This window comes from Triturus cristatus, chromosome 5_2 (genome assembly GCF_964204655.1).
Source record: "Triturus cristatus chromosome 5_2, aTriCri1.1, whole genome shotgun sequence".
NCBI classification, from domain to species: Eukaryota; Metazoa; Chordata; class Amphibia; order Caudata; family Salamandridae; genus Triturus; species Triturus cristatus.
This window is the reverse complement of record NC_140588.1, coordinates 481,125,238-481,141,458: the sequence shown is the minus strand read 5'-3', so window position 1 is coordinate 481,141,458 and position 16,221 is coordinate 481,125,238. Positions and strand designations below refer to the sequence as shown.

The following is a 16,221-nucleotide window of genomic DNA, read 5'->3' as shown; positions in this document are numbered from 1 at the left end:
TGGTTGAGGTGAAGTAAATCTAGATTGTCCCTCACGAAAGGGCCTGTTTTCTTGTTATTCAGTTGGTTTCTGTTCCTTTGAGGAAGAGGTGCCCTGCCTTCAAAAACTGACCCTTCTGTTTTAGATGGATCTGTACTTGTACTTGTAAAAAGCCCACAAAATGTTTTGATCTGCCACATAACCTTATCAGATACATGTGTGACCACCTTTTGTTTTGTCATTTTTATTAACTTGCACATAACAGTTAAGAACAGCAGTTTACTTTCAGACCTCAAAGGTCCACATTACAAAACGTTTTTAACTGGTGCTATTTTTTGTATTTTGTGGTAAACTAAGGCTGCGCTTTGTGCAACCACCTTTTATCATTGTACTAGGAAATGAGGTTTATGGAGGGAGTAATGTGTGACACAAAGGTATGTGCATATTTGTTGTGTGCCATTTTGTTGTGGTGATGTTTTTTGTTCTTTTGTTGCATAATATCCATTTGATGTTGTGTTGTACTGTGGTGTTGTGTGGCACTCTGTTTTGTTATGCCCTGTTATGTTTTAAGCACAAAATGTGTATTTGTGTGTGGTGTTGGTGTGTTTTGTTGTTTGTCTGTTAAATATGGCAACACATGCTGCTACATTTCTAGCTAAATGCAGCACATTCTTTTAAAGTTCATGTGACGAGCAACCTTTTACTGCTGTCCAAGATGGTAAAATAGCACTGCCCCAGGTCTTCAACTATTTAAGACAACACTCAGTCCAAAATTGTGGCAACGATCAGTCTTAAATTAGCACTTTCTTCAAGTTGCATGCAGCAGATTCTTCACGTTGGCACCTCTTCTGTCCTGTACATAGTAGGCAATGAGTAAAGCAAACTCTTCTTGGCAGTGGAGACAATTAAGTCCTTGGAGGAGACAACGAACAGGTCAGTGGCCTCCTTGGTTTCCAAATTTCTTTTCAATGGCTTCGTTGAACGGATTCTCTTTCCCAAACACCTCAGGCCAATTCTGCAGGACTTCCTGCCAGACAATCTGTGCTTGAAGGGCCAAGGCAATCTGCGAAGAGTAGAGCAGAATGAGCATGTCAGGCACTTATCACATGTGTAGAGGCCTTCATATTCTGAGTGGTTATTGAACACTCTATAAAAGCCTCTTCAGTTTGCTTTCCCTGTGTGTAGTGCTGTCACCTCTAATTTCAATCTGCTCAACTGCCTTCAAATGGTTGTACAACATTACACTGCATGCTTTTACCTCGCATGCCTTTACCACAAATTTTACAATTCATACATTTACTATGCAGGGAAGTACAAATAAGGTAAGTGAAATATATAGATATCATTTAAAAATGTGTTTATGCCCTACACATCCCTAAAATACTCTTACAACCCAATACTCCTACCCACACCTAAACCCTCCTAAACATACATATCTTCATACATATATTTATTTTACCTGTACTTACCATGCATGGATTTTGAAAAGCATTTCCCTGGTCAACAATATTTCATTTAAGGCCTTCCCTCCTCATCCTGTGTTCCTACTCGATCTCAGTGTTTTACCTGATTTGGGTGAAATCCGTCCACAGGTTCTATCAGTTGCCAGCCATCTCCCATCTGTTTTTTCCACAACTCTGCAACTACAAAAAGAGCGATTACTGAAGGCTATTGAAAGAAAAAACACAAAAACATACAGGCAAAAAAAAACCAAAGAGCTTTTATCTTAATCTCTCCAATATAAAATACTTCATTACTTTAAATTTCAACACTGCCAACATTTTTAGTTCAGATTGTCAGGAGGTGGCTTTCATCAATCTGGTATTTTGGTATGGGGGATGCTGAGAACCGTTCTCAGTAACTTCTAGCCTCCAAGGAAGTGTTTTATTAGTTGCGAAAGCAACCTTGTTCTAAAACTCTGGTGGGAGGTGCCTGTGTGCCTGGGCAGGATCTCTGAGGTACCTACCTGCCTGGCCAGGATCTCTGAGGTACCTACCTACCTACCTGCCTGGCCAGGATCTCTGAGGTATGTACCTGCCTTGCCAGGATCTCTGAGGTACGTACCTGCCTGGCCAGGATCTCTGAGGTACCTGCCTGCCTGGCCAGGATCTCTGAGGTACCTACCTGCCTGGCTAGAATCTCTGAGGTACCTACCTACCTGTCTGACCAAGATCGCTGAGGTACCTACCTGCCTGGCCATGATCTTTGAGGTACCTACCTGCCTGGCCAAGATCTCCGAGGAACCCACCTGCCTGGCCAGGATCTCCGAGGTACCCACCTGCCTGGCCAGAATCTCCGAGGTACCTACCTGCCTGGCCAGGATCTCTGAGGTACCTACCTGTCTGGCTAGGATCTCTGAAGTACCTACCTGTCTTTGCCAGGATCTCTGAGGCACCTACCGGCCTGGCCAGAATGCCTGAGGTACCTGCCTGCCTGGCCAGGATCTTTGTGCTGTGAAGGGAGCTGCCACTGCGACAGCTTCCTTCAGTGCACTGAAGGCTTGGCAAGTATGCCCCATATTTAAAGTGCCTATTCAGGAAACATCTTGTATTGAAGAAATAAACTCCCAAACCAGGAGATCTTTCTCAGTATAATAAACAAGCTCTAGCACAGACAATCAGTCTGGTGGTGGCTGCCACCCTGTTGGCTTTGTCAATGCTTCTATTATTTTACCCTGGTTTTTATAAAACATTGTTGTGGAATCTGCAGGGCCCGCTCCAATATTAAAGACGCAAATATTTTTGGTCTCAAAAAGCACACATTGCCGTAGTAGTCCACGGCACAGAAGGAATCTATTTTGCATGTGCTCATAGTGAAGCTAGCCAATAACTGACCCGTTGTCTCATGCTGTATGCTGTAGTGGGCAGAAGAAAAATGTGAATGACCCAACAACTGATCAATGGGTGAAAAGGACTAAAAGTATATTATGTCAATAATTTTGCTAAAATTAAAAGACTTTTGCCAGGTCTAGTTTTACGCATCAGCGAGCTGGACCCGGGTCCAGGGCATCTTGATTTAGACAGACGCATAAGGAGCTTATCTAGCCAGCTGCTTTTAATAATGTCTTCATTCCAGCTTGCTGGTGCCGTTCATTGTCGTCTGGCTTGCTATAGATTCTTTTTGTTCCCTTCTGTTTTTTAAGTCTCCTTCCATTTTCCTTTCTCCCCCTCTCTCCTATTTGGCCTCTCACCTGCTGTTTAGCATCTGGATAGGGGATTCAGGTGAGGAGGAAAATGAGAAATAAGCGTTCATAAGCAGGTCAGTGCTTTGAGTCAGTCAGGTTTGGATCTGTGAGCACAAAGCAGCCTCCACAAGGATCACCAAAGAGGAGGGCAGGTGAAGAAGATAAGGCCTTAGCAGTGGCGTAGCAAGGTCAGGTGGTACCCCGTGCGGAAAACTTCTTGTCGCCCCCGGCGTGACAAAATGGCAAAAATGTGTTTAAAATACACATTTTTACCATTTTGTCACCTCCCTCAGTGATGACACTTGTCACCCCTGGATTGCAAAATGGCATAAATATGTGTTTAAAACACATATTTTTGCCATTTTGTCAACCCCTCAGTGATGACACCCGGGGCGGCCCGCACCCACCGCACCCCCCTTCCAATGCCAATGGGTCTTGGCAGTGAAGGCCTCAGGGAGCGAACTTTGCTTAGCTCTCTGTATTCAGTCAGCAGCAGTTCCCACCCTCCCCCTTCCAGATCACTCCACAAACATCCACTTCTAGGCAGCCTCTGGGGCACAAATAAAGGTCACATTCCTGATTGAAGCAAGAACTGCCGCTTTTCCCAATTAAAACATGTTTAATCTGACTTTATCCTGCTTAAAAATGCTTCCATTGCAAATTAATGGAATTAAAGTCCCTCAGTTTTTCCACTAAAATTCCTTTTTGTCTGTTCCTCATTTTGCATGTATGAGAGGGGCACTGGTGAAAGAAGGGCACAACTGTGAGGCAGCAGGCCAAGCGTTTCTCACTCCCACAGCAAACGTCTAGCACAGCAGCCATGCTATTCAATTGTGCAACAGGAATGCCTTTCATATACAGTGCTAGAAAAGACAGAAGTGTAAATCCCGGTGACGAAGGGGAGGAGGATCAGGATGAGTGGTGATTTGGTTTCACCTGGGGTGCCATCTGAACAAACGTCAACCTTGGTCTTGGCTAACCCCAGACCTAAACAGGCATTGGCAATAGGTCTGGCTTCAAAGGAAAGTTGTGTGTTATTTTGTATGGTAATGTAAAGCATTACAAGTAGATAGCTTGGGAATGAATATGTATTTGTCTGTAAGCAAATAACAGTAGAATAATATTGATGTGGGTTAAAAGCACAGTGGACAGGTGCACTGTCAAGCCGGACCTAACTATCCATGTAGGTTAAAGACTGCCCTCCTTCCATCTGTGCTGCTACCAGAGAAAAACACCATAAATTATCTAGTTATCTAAGACACTTCAATAGCATTCCAATGCCTTGTGTGTGCCCCTGAAAGTTCAAGCTTAGGCAGCTAGATAAACAAAATGATCACATCTGTGTGGAGTGCAAGCACTTTTTCCTGGAAGCGCGCAACGTCTTCCCAATCAAAACATGTGCTCCTGGCCCCCAATATGTGGGCAAAGCTACAGCTCCTTTCCTGGTGATAGTCACACAATTGTGTGGCGATGGCTTCACTATCAAGACAAACCATAAAAAGTAAGACTCCGTTCTTGTAACACTGATGTAAACAAGAAGTCCTTCATTATCAGCCCCACCTCTTTAAAACTCTACCAATGCCTTGCTCTAGGGGTGCTGGCTTGGCCTCTTTTTCTTAAGTCTCTTCTCAGAAAGACCTTGAACACATTTAATGTATCAAATCATGCTGGCCAGACGATTTCTGTACGACATTGATCCTTAGGTCATTTGCATCTCATTAACATAGGAAGGGTGCTGAAATCAAACTTGTTAAATGAACTCCTAGGTTGAAGCAGGTGTTACAAAAAGATCTGAAAATCTATTGCACTAATGAACAACCAACCCTTTTGATTCTTGCTTGAAGGGAATTAAATTTCAACAGCATTTGCAGTATGGACTTCAAGCCCTTGAATTCTGTGCTATTGTTACACAAACTCCAAATTCAGTTGTCAATTATCTCCATTTAACCAATGGATCAACAATAGTGGTTGGACTGTTTCCTACTATATGAACTTTTAAAACGAGCCAAAAAGGAGTTTAATGTAGCGTTGCAAAAAAGTGCCTGTTCTGATTACGTAACAAACAAGAGTGCCATCTTCCTTTTGGCTGGAGTGCAACATTGAGCAGCTTTTTGCTCTCCCGTACCAATAACCAAGGAACCATAAAGGTGGTGTATTAATGTGAGATAGCAAATAGAGGGACGTGTTTCTTCCTACTGGTCCTATGGAATATCAAGCAAAAACAGACATATCTATAAAACATTAATGTGAACAGTCAAACACATCAGTTGCACAGATGTTATGAGGATGAGCACAAAACAAGACCGCCCCACGATATACCAAACACATATCAGTGGTCACCTCTAACCTAAATATTGGAAAAAGTGGTTAAAAACAAAAATGTTTTTTTGCCTCAAAAAGCACAGATTGCTCTCACTCACAGAGAAGCTAGCCAATATCTGAACCAGCCGACTCATTGCCCCATGCTATATGCTGCTGTGCAGTGTGTCTCAACCTGTGGGCTAGGGACCTCTGGGGGTCTGCGAAACACACTAAGGAGTCCGCGACTGCTTAGAAAATTAATTAATATTAGCAGATTAATTAAATGTATATAAATAAAGAAACATGTAAAATTGAAATGTTTTAAACATTCTGTAAATGTAAAGGAATTTAAATTGGAGACTAAAATTAAAGTAGTATCTTCAGATTTATATGTGGGAGCAGCGTAAGTGCATCAAGCAGAATACAGTATCAATGATGAGCGGTGTCAATTGAATTTACAAAAGCTCCAACCTTCTCATTGAAATTAACATTTTGGATTTTTTTTTCTATTTGATTGTGAATTAAATAAAATACTTCATAATTTGTGTATTTGTTTGAGGAATGCTTCTTCCTGTATTTTTGTGCATCCTATTGCAGTTCATATCTTCGAAAATGCTTAAGCCGGGTCCTTGGCTTCTAGTAATGACTCATTGGGGGGTCCCTGGATTTCAATGACTCAGTGGGGGTCCCTAGATTCCAGTATTATGTGGGGGTCCACAGTTGTCAAAGGGTTAAGAACCACTGTTCTAGTTGCTTGGATTTTATCCTAACCCTATCTTTTTTAAATTTTAAATAATTAGAGAGTAATTGACCCATTTTATTCTGGCGTCCATTATATTTAATACTGGATTGAAGTAAATATAAGGCAGCATTTTCTGTGGTGAGTTTATTGAACAGAATTTTGCTTAAACCATCTAAGTGTACCTTATATTTAGTAGTGAAATAAAGTAGATCTAGTGTTTTGATCTGTTTCATGTGTCCTAGTGATGTTTGGGAGGTTATTCTCTTCCTGTGAGAGACATAGGAACTAATGAAATCTCTAGCCATTGTTTTAAAGGTATCTCAAAAAATCTGCAGCTAGAGTTCAGGAGATGAATTAGTTGTAAAGAATTTATGTATGAATTCAAAAGCCTTAGTTGAGGAAGTGTCTAATAATAAAGATGTATCTAAGCGCCATCTTCTAGAGCTTTTAACAAGAGAGAGTAGAACTAACTCTAAAGTGACAAGTGCATGATCAGAAATAAGTACTGAGGCAATTTCAGTGTTTAAAATGTGTTGAGATAAAGATGAAGAACCAAACAAGTGATCTATTCTAGATTGGGAGAATGTTTTGGTAGTCGCTCAGCTGATTGGAGTACGTTTTCACTCAATATTAATATAGTGGTTTTATTACTTTCTGTTGCTTTTCAACAGATTAGCAAAAATTGGAAGAATGTCTCTAATATTTCTTTCCAAGCTTGGTAGTATGATGTATGTTATAATGATAGCCTAGATAGAGCATATATTCATCTGCTTACCCTAGCCATCAAAAAGATATCAACAGTGCTAAATTGCTTGTCCTTTCACCTTTAAACATAATAAAATTGGCTTACGCCCAATTGGCACATTAATTTACATGTAACTCCATAGTAAAGAGGTACTATAAATGGCATTAAAATATACTACATGTACCTAGGGCCTGTAAATTAAATGCCTGCAGCACTGATTGTGACACACACTAAAGTAAACTTTTAAACATATTTTAGGACTACCATTGCAGTCTGTGTTTGCAGTATTTAACTGCTATTTCAACCTGACAGCATAAGCCATTTGCCAGCCTAAACCTTCTTTTTTAATACATGCAAGTCACACCTAGAGCAGGCCCTAAACAGCCCATAGGGCAGGGTGAGGCATTTAAAAAGTTGAACATGTACTTTTTCAAAGTTTTACATGTCCTGATAGTGAAAAATCTCTTAAATTCCTTTTCACTACTGCAAGGCCTACCTACCCCATAAGATAGGATTGGGTTACCTTACAACATTTAATAAGTGATATCTTTTGATAGTTAGCACGTAGTAAATTCCTGTTTGGTGTCTGAGGAATTGTGATTTTAATCGCTCTATATTGGTAAATGCATATTTTAAGTCACAATTCTGAAAATGCCACTTTTAGAAAGTTGATTCCAAAGGGCACCTTGCTCGTGCACCCAACTGTCGCACTGCAAAATAGGAGATATTCCTTCTCAATGAAACATGTCTTCCAGAATCTGTCCATTTAAACCACTGGATACCAATATTTTGTAATTCTTTTTTCACCATTAATCCTTGTATTTTTAATCACTGTGGAGAGAGCGTAATTGACCATCATTATTTATTCAGCTTAGTTCTTATGCCTCCTGAATGTCAATCCAGGCTTATACAGTGACACATCAAGGTCATTCATGCAATGGAGTAGGCCCATTAGAACATACCCAATGCATTGCAAGCCATAAGGCTTTTCGTCAATGGTCTCTAAAATAAATAAAAGAAACAGCTCACTCCTGTGAGAACCTTCATTATACAAAATACAAAACAATATTACAACACCCAATACCTATACCCTCACCACCCTCAATACCCCCCACTCTAATCTCAAAAAATAAAAAAAATAAACTGAATACAAACCCTTAACCCGCTCATTCCTAAACCCTTCCCACTAAAACATACTTCTGCTGTGAATGATGCAAAAAATCTCGTACGTAACATCCAAACTAAGTTGAATAAATAATGATGGTCAATTATGCTGTCTCCGCAGTGATTAAAAATACAAGGATTAATGGTGAATAAAGAATGATAAAATATTGGTATCCAGTGGTTTAAATAAACAAATTCTGGAAGACATGTTTCATTGAGAAGGAATATCTCCTATTTTGCAGTGCGACAGTTGGGTGCGCGAGCAAGGTGCCCTTTGGAATCATATTTAATTAGCTGTGACATGGGACGATTCACAGTAGCTGATCGCACGCATTTACAGACTACTACTTTTCGTGCATGAATGTGAAAAATGAAATTTGATTAAGGGAAGCAGTGCAACCTGAATAGTACTTTCCTACTTTTAGAAAGTTGGCATTTTGTTGTCCTAACCATTTGGTGCCTGCAGCCTTTTACTGGGACACGTCACTAGGTTTAGTTGGCAGTTCACCTTTGTGTTTTCCCCCTAGACAGTAGCACAAATGAGGGTCTGGTAGTTGGCAGGATGGGCCATCTTTGATAGGGGGGCAGAGCTGTCACCTACCACACTTGCAATTCAAAGACACAGGCTCAGCTCACTCACAAATGACTTTACACTAGCCTATTGTGCCCTCGGACAGACTGGAGCTAGAGCAGGGAGGCAGGAAAATCCAGAAACCTCTGTAGCGGGAATCTCCGGAAGCTTCTCTCACTTCAAAGTGGCGCCAGTTGTAAAAAGGGGACCCTCCAACCCACTTTTTAGATCACTTCTGTACCTGTAGAAGACTCCGAAGGACTGCTCTGCCGCAGGACTGTCTAGCTGCTCTGCTGCCTTGCTGCCTGAGGAAGAAGGATTGGACCTGCACCTTGAACACAGGACCACCAGAGTGACTCCAAGGGCTAGCTGGCTGGCCCCTTGATCAGAGAATCAAGGGCGGTAAGGCTCCAACCATTCTGAGCCTGTGCCTGGACTCTGCATGCTCTGAGTCCAAGAAGTACCTCCCCAGCCCTCCACACTTGGAAGAAGGGATTAAGGTGCTCTGCCAGCCCAGCTGTGGTCCCCATTTGAATCGACGCAGCACAATGCAACTCGACACTGCCCTCACAGCTCCTCATCAGAACTGATGCAGCACGACACAACTCAATGCGGACCTCACATCGCAGTCCTTGCAGCACCGCATCAGAACCGACACAGCCTGACACATCTTGATGCAGGACCCCGCATAGCTTCTCGGAAACGAGCCGCATCAAGGACAAAAGGTACAAATCTCAGCAGGCCTAACCTGATGCCTTTTACCGGTCTGCACTCCATCATAGTTGGTCTGAACTAGTGACTTTGTCCCGGTCTAGCGCAACCAGATAACTACAGTTGGCGCTTTGCTCTTTAAAGGCACAATTTTTACCAAAACCTTTAAAACTGAATATCTCTGGTTAAACAAATTGGATTTTTGTTGTTTTGGTCTCAGATACTTTATTTAATTTGACTCAATTTTTCTAAATTGGTGTGGGATTTTCCTTATGCTGTGTTTTCACATTATTACTGTTTGTATACTGCATAAATGCTTTACACATTGTCTCTAAGTTGAGCCTTATAGTTTTTGTGCCAAGCTACCAGAGGGTTAAGCACAGGTTGATTTAGTGACATTTGTGGTTCACTCTGACAAGGATTGTGGCTGTTGCTTAGGAAAGGCTCACAACCCCCTCAACCAACAACCTAATTTCTCACAATGTATAATTATTAAAATGTTCTATATATTTGTTTTATTTATTGTCTTGTTTTATACTTCTTCATTTTTCCTTACATTTATATATTAGTATACTTAGCATACTTTGTAACATTTGGAATGTTACTATTCATGAAAAGATTTACTGGTTCCAATGTTTCTGTAATGTGCTATAAACGTATCTACTTATTGATGCAAATATCCCAAATAAAATATTACCTTTTCAAATGTGTATCTTAGTTCATTTTTGGAGGAAGTCCACCAGGTTTCCATATTTTAAACACATTTTCTTTGGGGGTTGGCTGACACAGGCTGGGGACTGAGACATCTGGTGTATCTTGTATATAGGCATGCCTATTGGTGGACAGTGACTCATGTTGTTACAGGTGCCTGGGGTTTTGAGTGAAGGGACTGCAGGGCCCATTCCTGGACAAAGCATGGTCATGCTTGGGGTCACATTTAGAACTGGGTCTTAGGATGTCATACATAAAGGAACTTGCGTGAAAGAAAAGTGTTTTTAAACGGTGTTTCATTTAAGTACAGTATGGCCTACAACGCAGAAGGCAGATAATGGTTAAGGAGAAAGGATAGTCGCTATTGTGGAAATCCAGGCTCCTGGTGGCCAAGGAGCTCGAAATTTCTTTTTAAAGTTAGGATGTTACTGCAAATGTTACTTGGAGAAAAACCCAGTATCATATATATACAGGGATGTCCCAAGAAATGTTAGGGGCTATGTGCATGGTCAACGTGCTCGCCACAAATAAGGTAAGACATTATGGGTCATATTAGGAGTTGCTCATAATTTCTGATGGGCCCTATATTAGGAGTTATTAGGCCTATTAGGATTACAAATTACAAAGTAAACACATGTGCATGAACAGTTTCCCCCAGGGACTCCACCTGTTCAAAGCAGTAAAGTCTCTGGGTGAAAAAGCGCCCATAAATTAGGAATAACCAGTGGTATCGTATGCAATGGTTATTCCTCATTGTAGGAATCTGGCTGTTTATGTAGTGGACCAAAACGGGGTGCAATATGTAGAGTCCAGGCAACCCTTTACAAAGGCAAACATTATAACACTGAAGGCTCTCGTTTGTGGTAGTGTGGGCGAGCAGTTTAGGCTTATCAGAGGGTAAAGCTAAGCAGTTGTTGTACTCACAGAGTCAATAAATGAGATACACACTCAAGTTCAGGTCCAAGACCACCTTAGGAAAATAAGTTGCATTTTTACATAAATGTTGATACCAACAACTTTGTAATCAGGTAAGAACTTTTTAAAATATTGAATTTCACAGGTAAGTAAACAGTTCACTCAAATGCGTCTTTACACAGCAGTGCTTTCCTATGGAAGAACAGGCATATATTGCGTACAGGTATTTACAGTCGGTTTCCAGGGGTCTCCTTTGGGACTTTGGGTCATAGGGGGCCACGGTCCAAAGTACCACCAGCAGTTGGTCCTTGCGGTTGTCGGTCTCACAGTTGAGGGTGCAAAATCAGGACAGCTGGGCCAGCCTGGAAGTGGGTCTCTGCTTATGGAGTGGCGCAGAGAGTCTTAGAGTGACGTGGAAGGGTGTATAGTGGTGCAGAGTATAGTTAAGTGCAGTGGAGTGGCATAGAGTGGAGTGGTGTCGAGTGTCGTGGAGGGAGTAGAGTGTTGTAAAGTGGAGTGTCAGGGTGTCGTGGAGTGGCGTTGAGGGTGTTGCTTAGAGTGGCGAAGTTTTGTACAGTGGAGGGACATGGAGGGGACGATATTGTAGAGTGGAGAGTATAGTAGTGTAGGAGAGTGGAGTGGTGTGGAGTAGAGTGTTGTAGAGTCAAGTGGCGTAGTGTGAAGTGTCAGAGCGGAGTGGCATAGAGTGGAGTAGTGTGTCATAGAATAGAGTGGAATATAGTGGCATGAAGGGGCATTCAGAGATTTGCGTAGATCGTCCTAGAGTGGAGTAGTGTGAGTGGAGTAGAGTGTTGTAGAGTAGAATGGCATAGAGTGCAGTAGAGTGTCATAGAGTGGAGTACAGTTTGGTGGAGTAGAACGTCAGAGTGGAGTATCGTGGGGTGGAGTGTCATAGAGTGGACTATAGTGAAGTGACATAAAGTACAGTGGTGCAGAGAAGATTGGCAAAGAGTACATGACTTTGGATAAAGTGGTGTAGAGTCCATTGGCGTGGAGCTCCGTGACCTAGAGTAGAGTGGTGAAGAGGAGATTGCAGTGGCGTAAAGTGGAGTGGCACAGAGTGAAGTAGAGTGGCATAGAGTGCAGTGAGGTAAGTAGATTGTTTCAGAGTAGAGTGAACTGGCATATAGTGGGGTGGTGTAGGGTAGAGTGCAGAGGAGTAGAGTGTAGTGGAGTGCAGTGGCATAGAGTAGAGTGGTGTAGAGTGGATTGATGCAGAGTAGAGTGGCATAGAGTGTAATGGGTTAGAGTGCAGTAGAGTGGCTTAGAGTTGAGTGGTGCAGCGTAGAGTGCAGTGACAGAGTAGAATGGTGTTGAGTTCAGTGGTGGAGAGTGCAGTTTTGCAGAGTGCAGTTTTGCAGGGTAGTGTCATAGAGTGCAGTGGTGTAGAGTTCAGTGGCATAGAGTGCATTGGCATAGTGTGGTGTAGAGTACAGTGGTGTGGGGGCAAAGAGTGCTGTGATGCATAGTAGAGTGTGGGAGAGTACACTGGCATAGAGTAGAGTGGTACAGAGTAGAGGCGTAGAGTGAAGTGACGTAGAGTACAGTGTCATAGAGTGCAGTGGTGCACAGTAGCTTAGAGTGGTGTAGAGTGCATTGGCGTAGGGTGGTGCAAAGTAGAGTGGCATAGAGTGCAATTGTGTGGAATGCATTGGTGTAGATTAAAGTGACATAGGGTGCAATGGTGCAGAGTACTATAGAGTGTTGCAGAGTAGAGCACATAAGCGTAAAGTGCAGTGGTGCAGAGTAGATAGGTGTAGAGTTCAGTTACAAATTGTATTGGTTTTGAGTAAAGTAGTGTAGAGAGCATTGGTGTAGACTAGAGTGATGTAGAGTGCATTTGGGTGGAGTGGCGGAGGGTAGATTGAAGTGGAATAAAGTGGCATGGCGTTAAGTGGAATGGTGCAAAGTGGAACAGAGTGGCATAGAGTAGATAGTTTCAGAGTAAAGTGAAGTGGCATAGAGTGCAGTGGCATAGAGTGTTTTAGAGTGCAGTGTTGTAGAGTAGATTAGAGTGGATTGGCATAGAGTGCAGTGGTGCATAGCGGAGTAAAGTGCATTGGCATAGAGTAAAGTGGTGTAGAGCAGAGAGGTGTTGAGTGAAGTGGCTTGGAGTAGTGCAGAATTGAGTGGAGTGGAGTGGCATAGTACGGAGTGGGTTAAAGTGGAGTATGGATGGTGTGGTAGTGCACTGCCATTACAGACGACACATCCTCAATTGAAATGACCTTTACATTTTCACACACAATCACTTTTACTGATAAAACCATACAGCGCACAAAAGATAATGTGTGTAAATGTCATCTACTAGTGGAGGGAGGAGAGGGAACAACATCCACATCAGGCACACCACACAATCCATCTGGACAGACCACCACTGTGTGCACTTCTCCTTCAAAAAAACCACCGCTCACAAACCTACATCACGCCCTGCGCTAAGGAACTGGAGCAAGATCACCAAGGAGCACCTCAACTCCACCCTCAACCACAATCCCCCTCAACCACAATCCCCCTCCCACCACGACCAACATCAACTCTGCAGCCCACGAACTACATAGATGGATCACCAACTGCGCAGACAAGCTCGCCCCCCCCTCCACAACTCCAACAGACTGTGCCCCATGAAAGCCACCTGGTTCACCACCGACCTCCTAGAATCCAGACGCACCTGCAAACATCTTGAGAAAGTGTGGAGAAACACCAAAGCCCCAGAAGCTCAAACCACCTACAAGAACGCCATGACAGAATACCACCAACGCATCAGATCCTCCAAAAGGACTTTCATCCAGAGCAAAATCCTCGCTAACTCCAGCAACTCAAAGGAACTTCTCCGCATCATTCATTAATTCACCAAACCACCCAACAAAGCATCAGATGTCACACCTTCCCAGGACCTCTGCAACAAACTCAGCTCCTACTTCCATCTCAAGATCAAGTTCCTCTACGACAACTTCAATGAGCAAACACCAGACATCGAAACCACATTTACCCCCTGCAACGCCAGCCACCCGACCATCTCCACCTGTACCCTGGTCACCACTGAAGACACCACCATGACCATGAAGAGCATTCACTCAGGAGCCCCCATGGCCCCTGCCCACTGCACATCTTCCACAGAGCTGCCACCACCATAGCACCAGAGCTACGATGCACCATTAATGCATCCTTTGAATCTGGCACATTCCCCGTCGACTGGAAACACGCAGAAGTCAAGCCCCTCCTCAAGAATCCCTCCGGACCCTACGGACCTCAAAAACTACAGACCCATCTCTCTCCTCCCCTTTGCGGCTAAAGTCAGAGAGAAAATAGTCAACATTCAGCTCACAAACTTCACCGAAGTCGACTCCATCCTCGACTCTTCCCAATCTGGATTCCGCAGCAACCACATCACCGAGACCGCCCTCCTTGCCACCACAGATGACATCCGCACTCTCCTCAACCAGAGACCCTTATCTTACTTGACCTCTCTGCTGCCTTTGACACCATCTCCCACCGCACTCTCACTGCCAGACTCCATGACGCCGGGATGGCCTCGACTGGATCCACTCCTTCCTCACTGGCCGAACCTAAAGAATCAGACTCCCGCCTTTCCTCTCCGAAACCACAGAGATCAACTACGGAGTACTCCAAGGCTCATCGCTCAGCCCCATGCTCTTCACCACGCTCTTCAACATCTACATGGACCCCCTCGCCATCGTCAGACAGCTTGGACTCAGCATTGTATCCTACGCCGACGACACCCAGCTCATCCTCTCTCTCATGAAACAATCCGACACCACCAGACTCAGCTACCAGGAAGGAATGAAAGACGTTGGATCCTGGATGAGAGGCAGCTGCCTGAAGCTTAACTCGGAGAAGACAGAAGTCCTTGTCCTCGGTCCCATCCCCTCAGCATGGGACAACTCCTGGTGGCCCACCAACCTCGGCAACCCCCACACTCCCACGGGCAATGCCCAGAACCTTGGCATCATGCTCAAAATGACCCGACAGATTAACGCCGTCTCCTCCATGTGTTTTAACAATCTCTGCATCCTTCGTAAGACATTCAAGTGGATCCCCCCTGAATCCAGAAAGACCATCACCCACGCACTCATAACAAGCAGACTGGACTACAGAAATGCCCTCTACGCCAGAATCAACAAACCCCAGCTCCAAAAACTCCAGATCATCCAGAACACCGCTGCCAGACTCGTCCTCAGCATCCCACAACATGAACACATCACCCAGCACCTACGTGACCTCCACTGGCTCCCCGTCGAGAAGAGAGTAACCATCAAGCTACTCACTCACGCCTACAAATCCCTCCACAACACCGGTCCCCAATACCTCAACGAAAGAGTCTCCTTCCATGTACCCAAGAGAATCCTCCGCTCCGCCGCCCTCGCCGAAACCCAACGCATCCGCAGAGCAGAGCGGGTGGAAGAGCCTACTCCTACATCGCGGCAAAGACCTGGAACGAGCTCCTGCTGAACATCAGACATTCCCCCACTCTGCACATCTTCAGGAAGAGCCTCAAGACCTGGCTCTTTTGCTCATTCTGAGCTGCACGCCATCCTCCCCGAAACCCCCCCTGCGTCTTGAGACCCTCACGGGTGAGTAGCGTGCTTCACAAATTCCTGATTGATTGATTTGTTTTGGTCTTATTATAAAATGTGATTCCGCCACATTTCAGAATTACCACAATATGTGCTTCATTTCTGTTTTTCATATTCTGAAATACCTGCACAATTAATTTACAGACATTTAGATTTTGTTTTGTGCTAGAAAAAATAACATCCTACAGTCTTTCTGTCTAACATGGGTACCCAGCAGGATTGTCACATAAATCTTCTCTCTTTGAAGTCAGAGAAAGAAAATTAAACACCAAGCTCCCTGGAAGACAGTGCCTGATATTTGACCTTTGTCTTTGAATGCACAGCAACTGAGAGACAATAAGAACACGATTTAAAGGCATGTTCATAGAAATTCAGAACTGATGGAAGTATACAATAAATAGTGTTTGGGCAAGGGAAAGGGCAAAATTAAGCTGGACAGCCTAAAACAAATAAAGCCAGCAAACAAATGAGAGTTAACCACAAATCAAATGGGAAGCAATGGGCGGATTGCATTCCCAGTGAAGCTTTCCGAATGTCCCCAAGATGTTGATAGCAAACCAGACACCTGCGCTGTCTGGTACG

General features: G+C 43.7%; 1 protein-coding gene across 1 annotated transcript in view; it reads right to left on the bottom strand.

The window, feature by feature from the left end:
• Positions 1–207: 207 nt before the first annotated feature.
• Positions 208–16,221, bottom strand: part of AOAH (acyloxyacyl hydrolase) — a 780,853-nt gene continuing 764,839 nt past the window's right edge. The window contains exons 20-21 of the mRNA XM_085607471.1: positions 1,546–1,622; positions 208–1,042 (exon numbers count right to left, since the gene is read on the bottom strand). Of these exons, the coding sequence (XP_085463597.1) occupies positions 914–1,042; positions 1,546–1,622 (206 nt within the window). The 3' untranslated portion in view covers positions 208–913. The remainder of the gene's footprint in view (positions 1,043–1,545; positions 1,623–16,221) is intronic.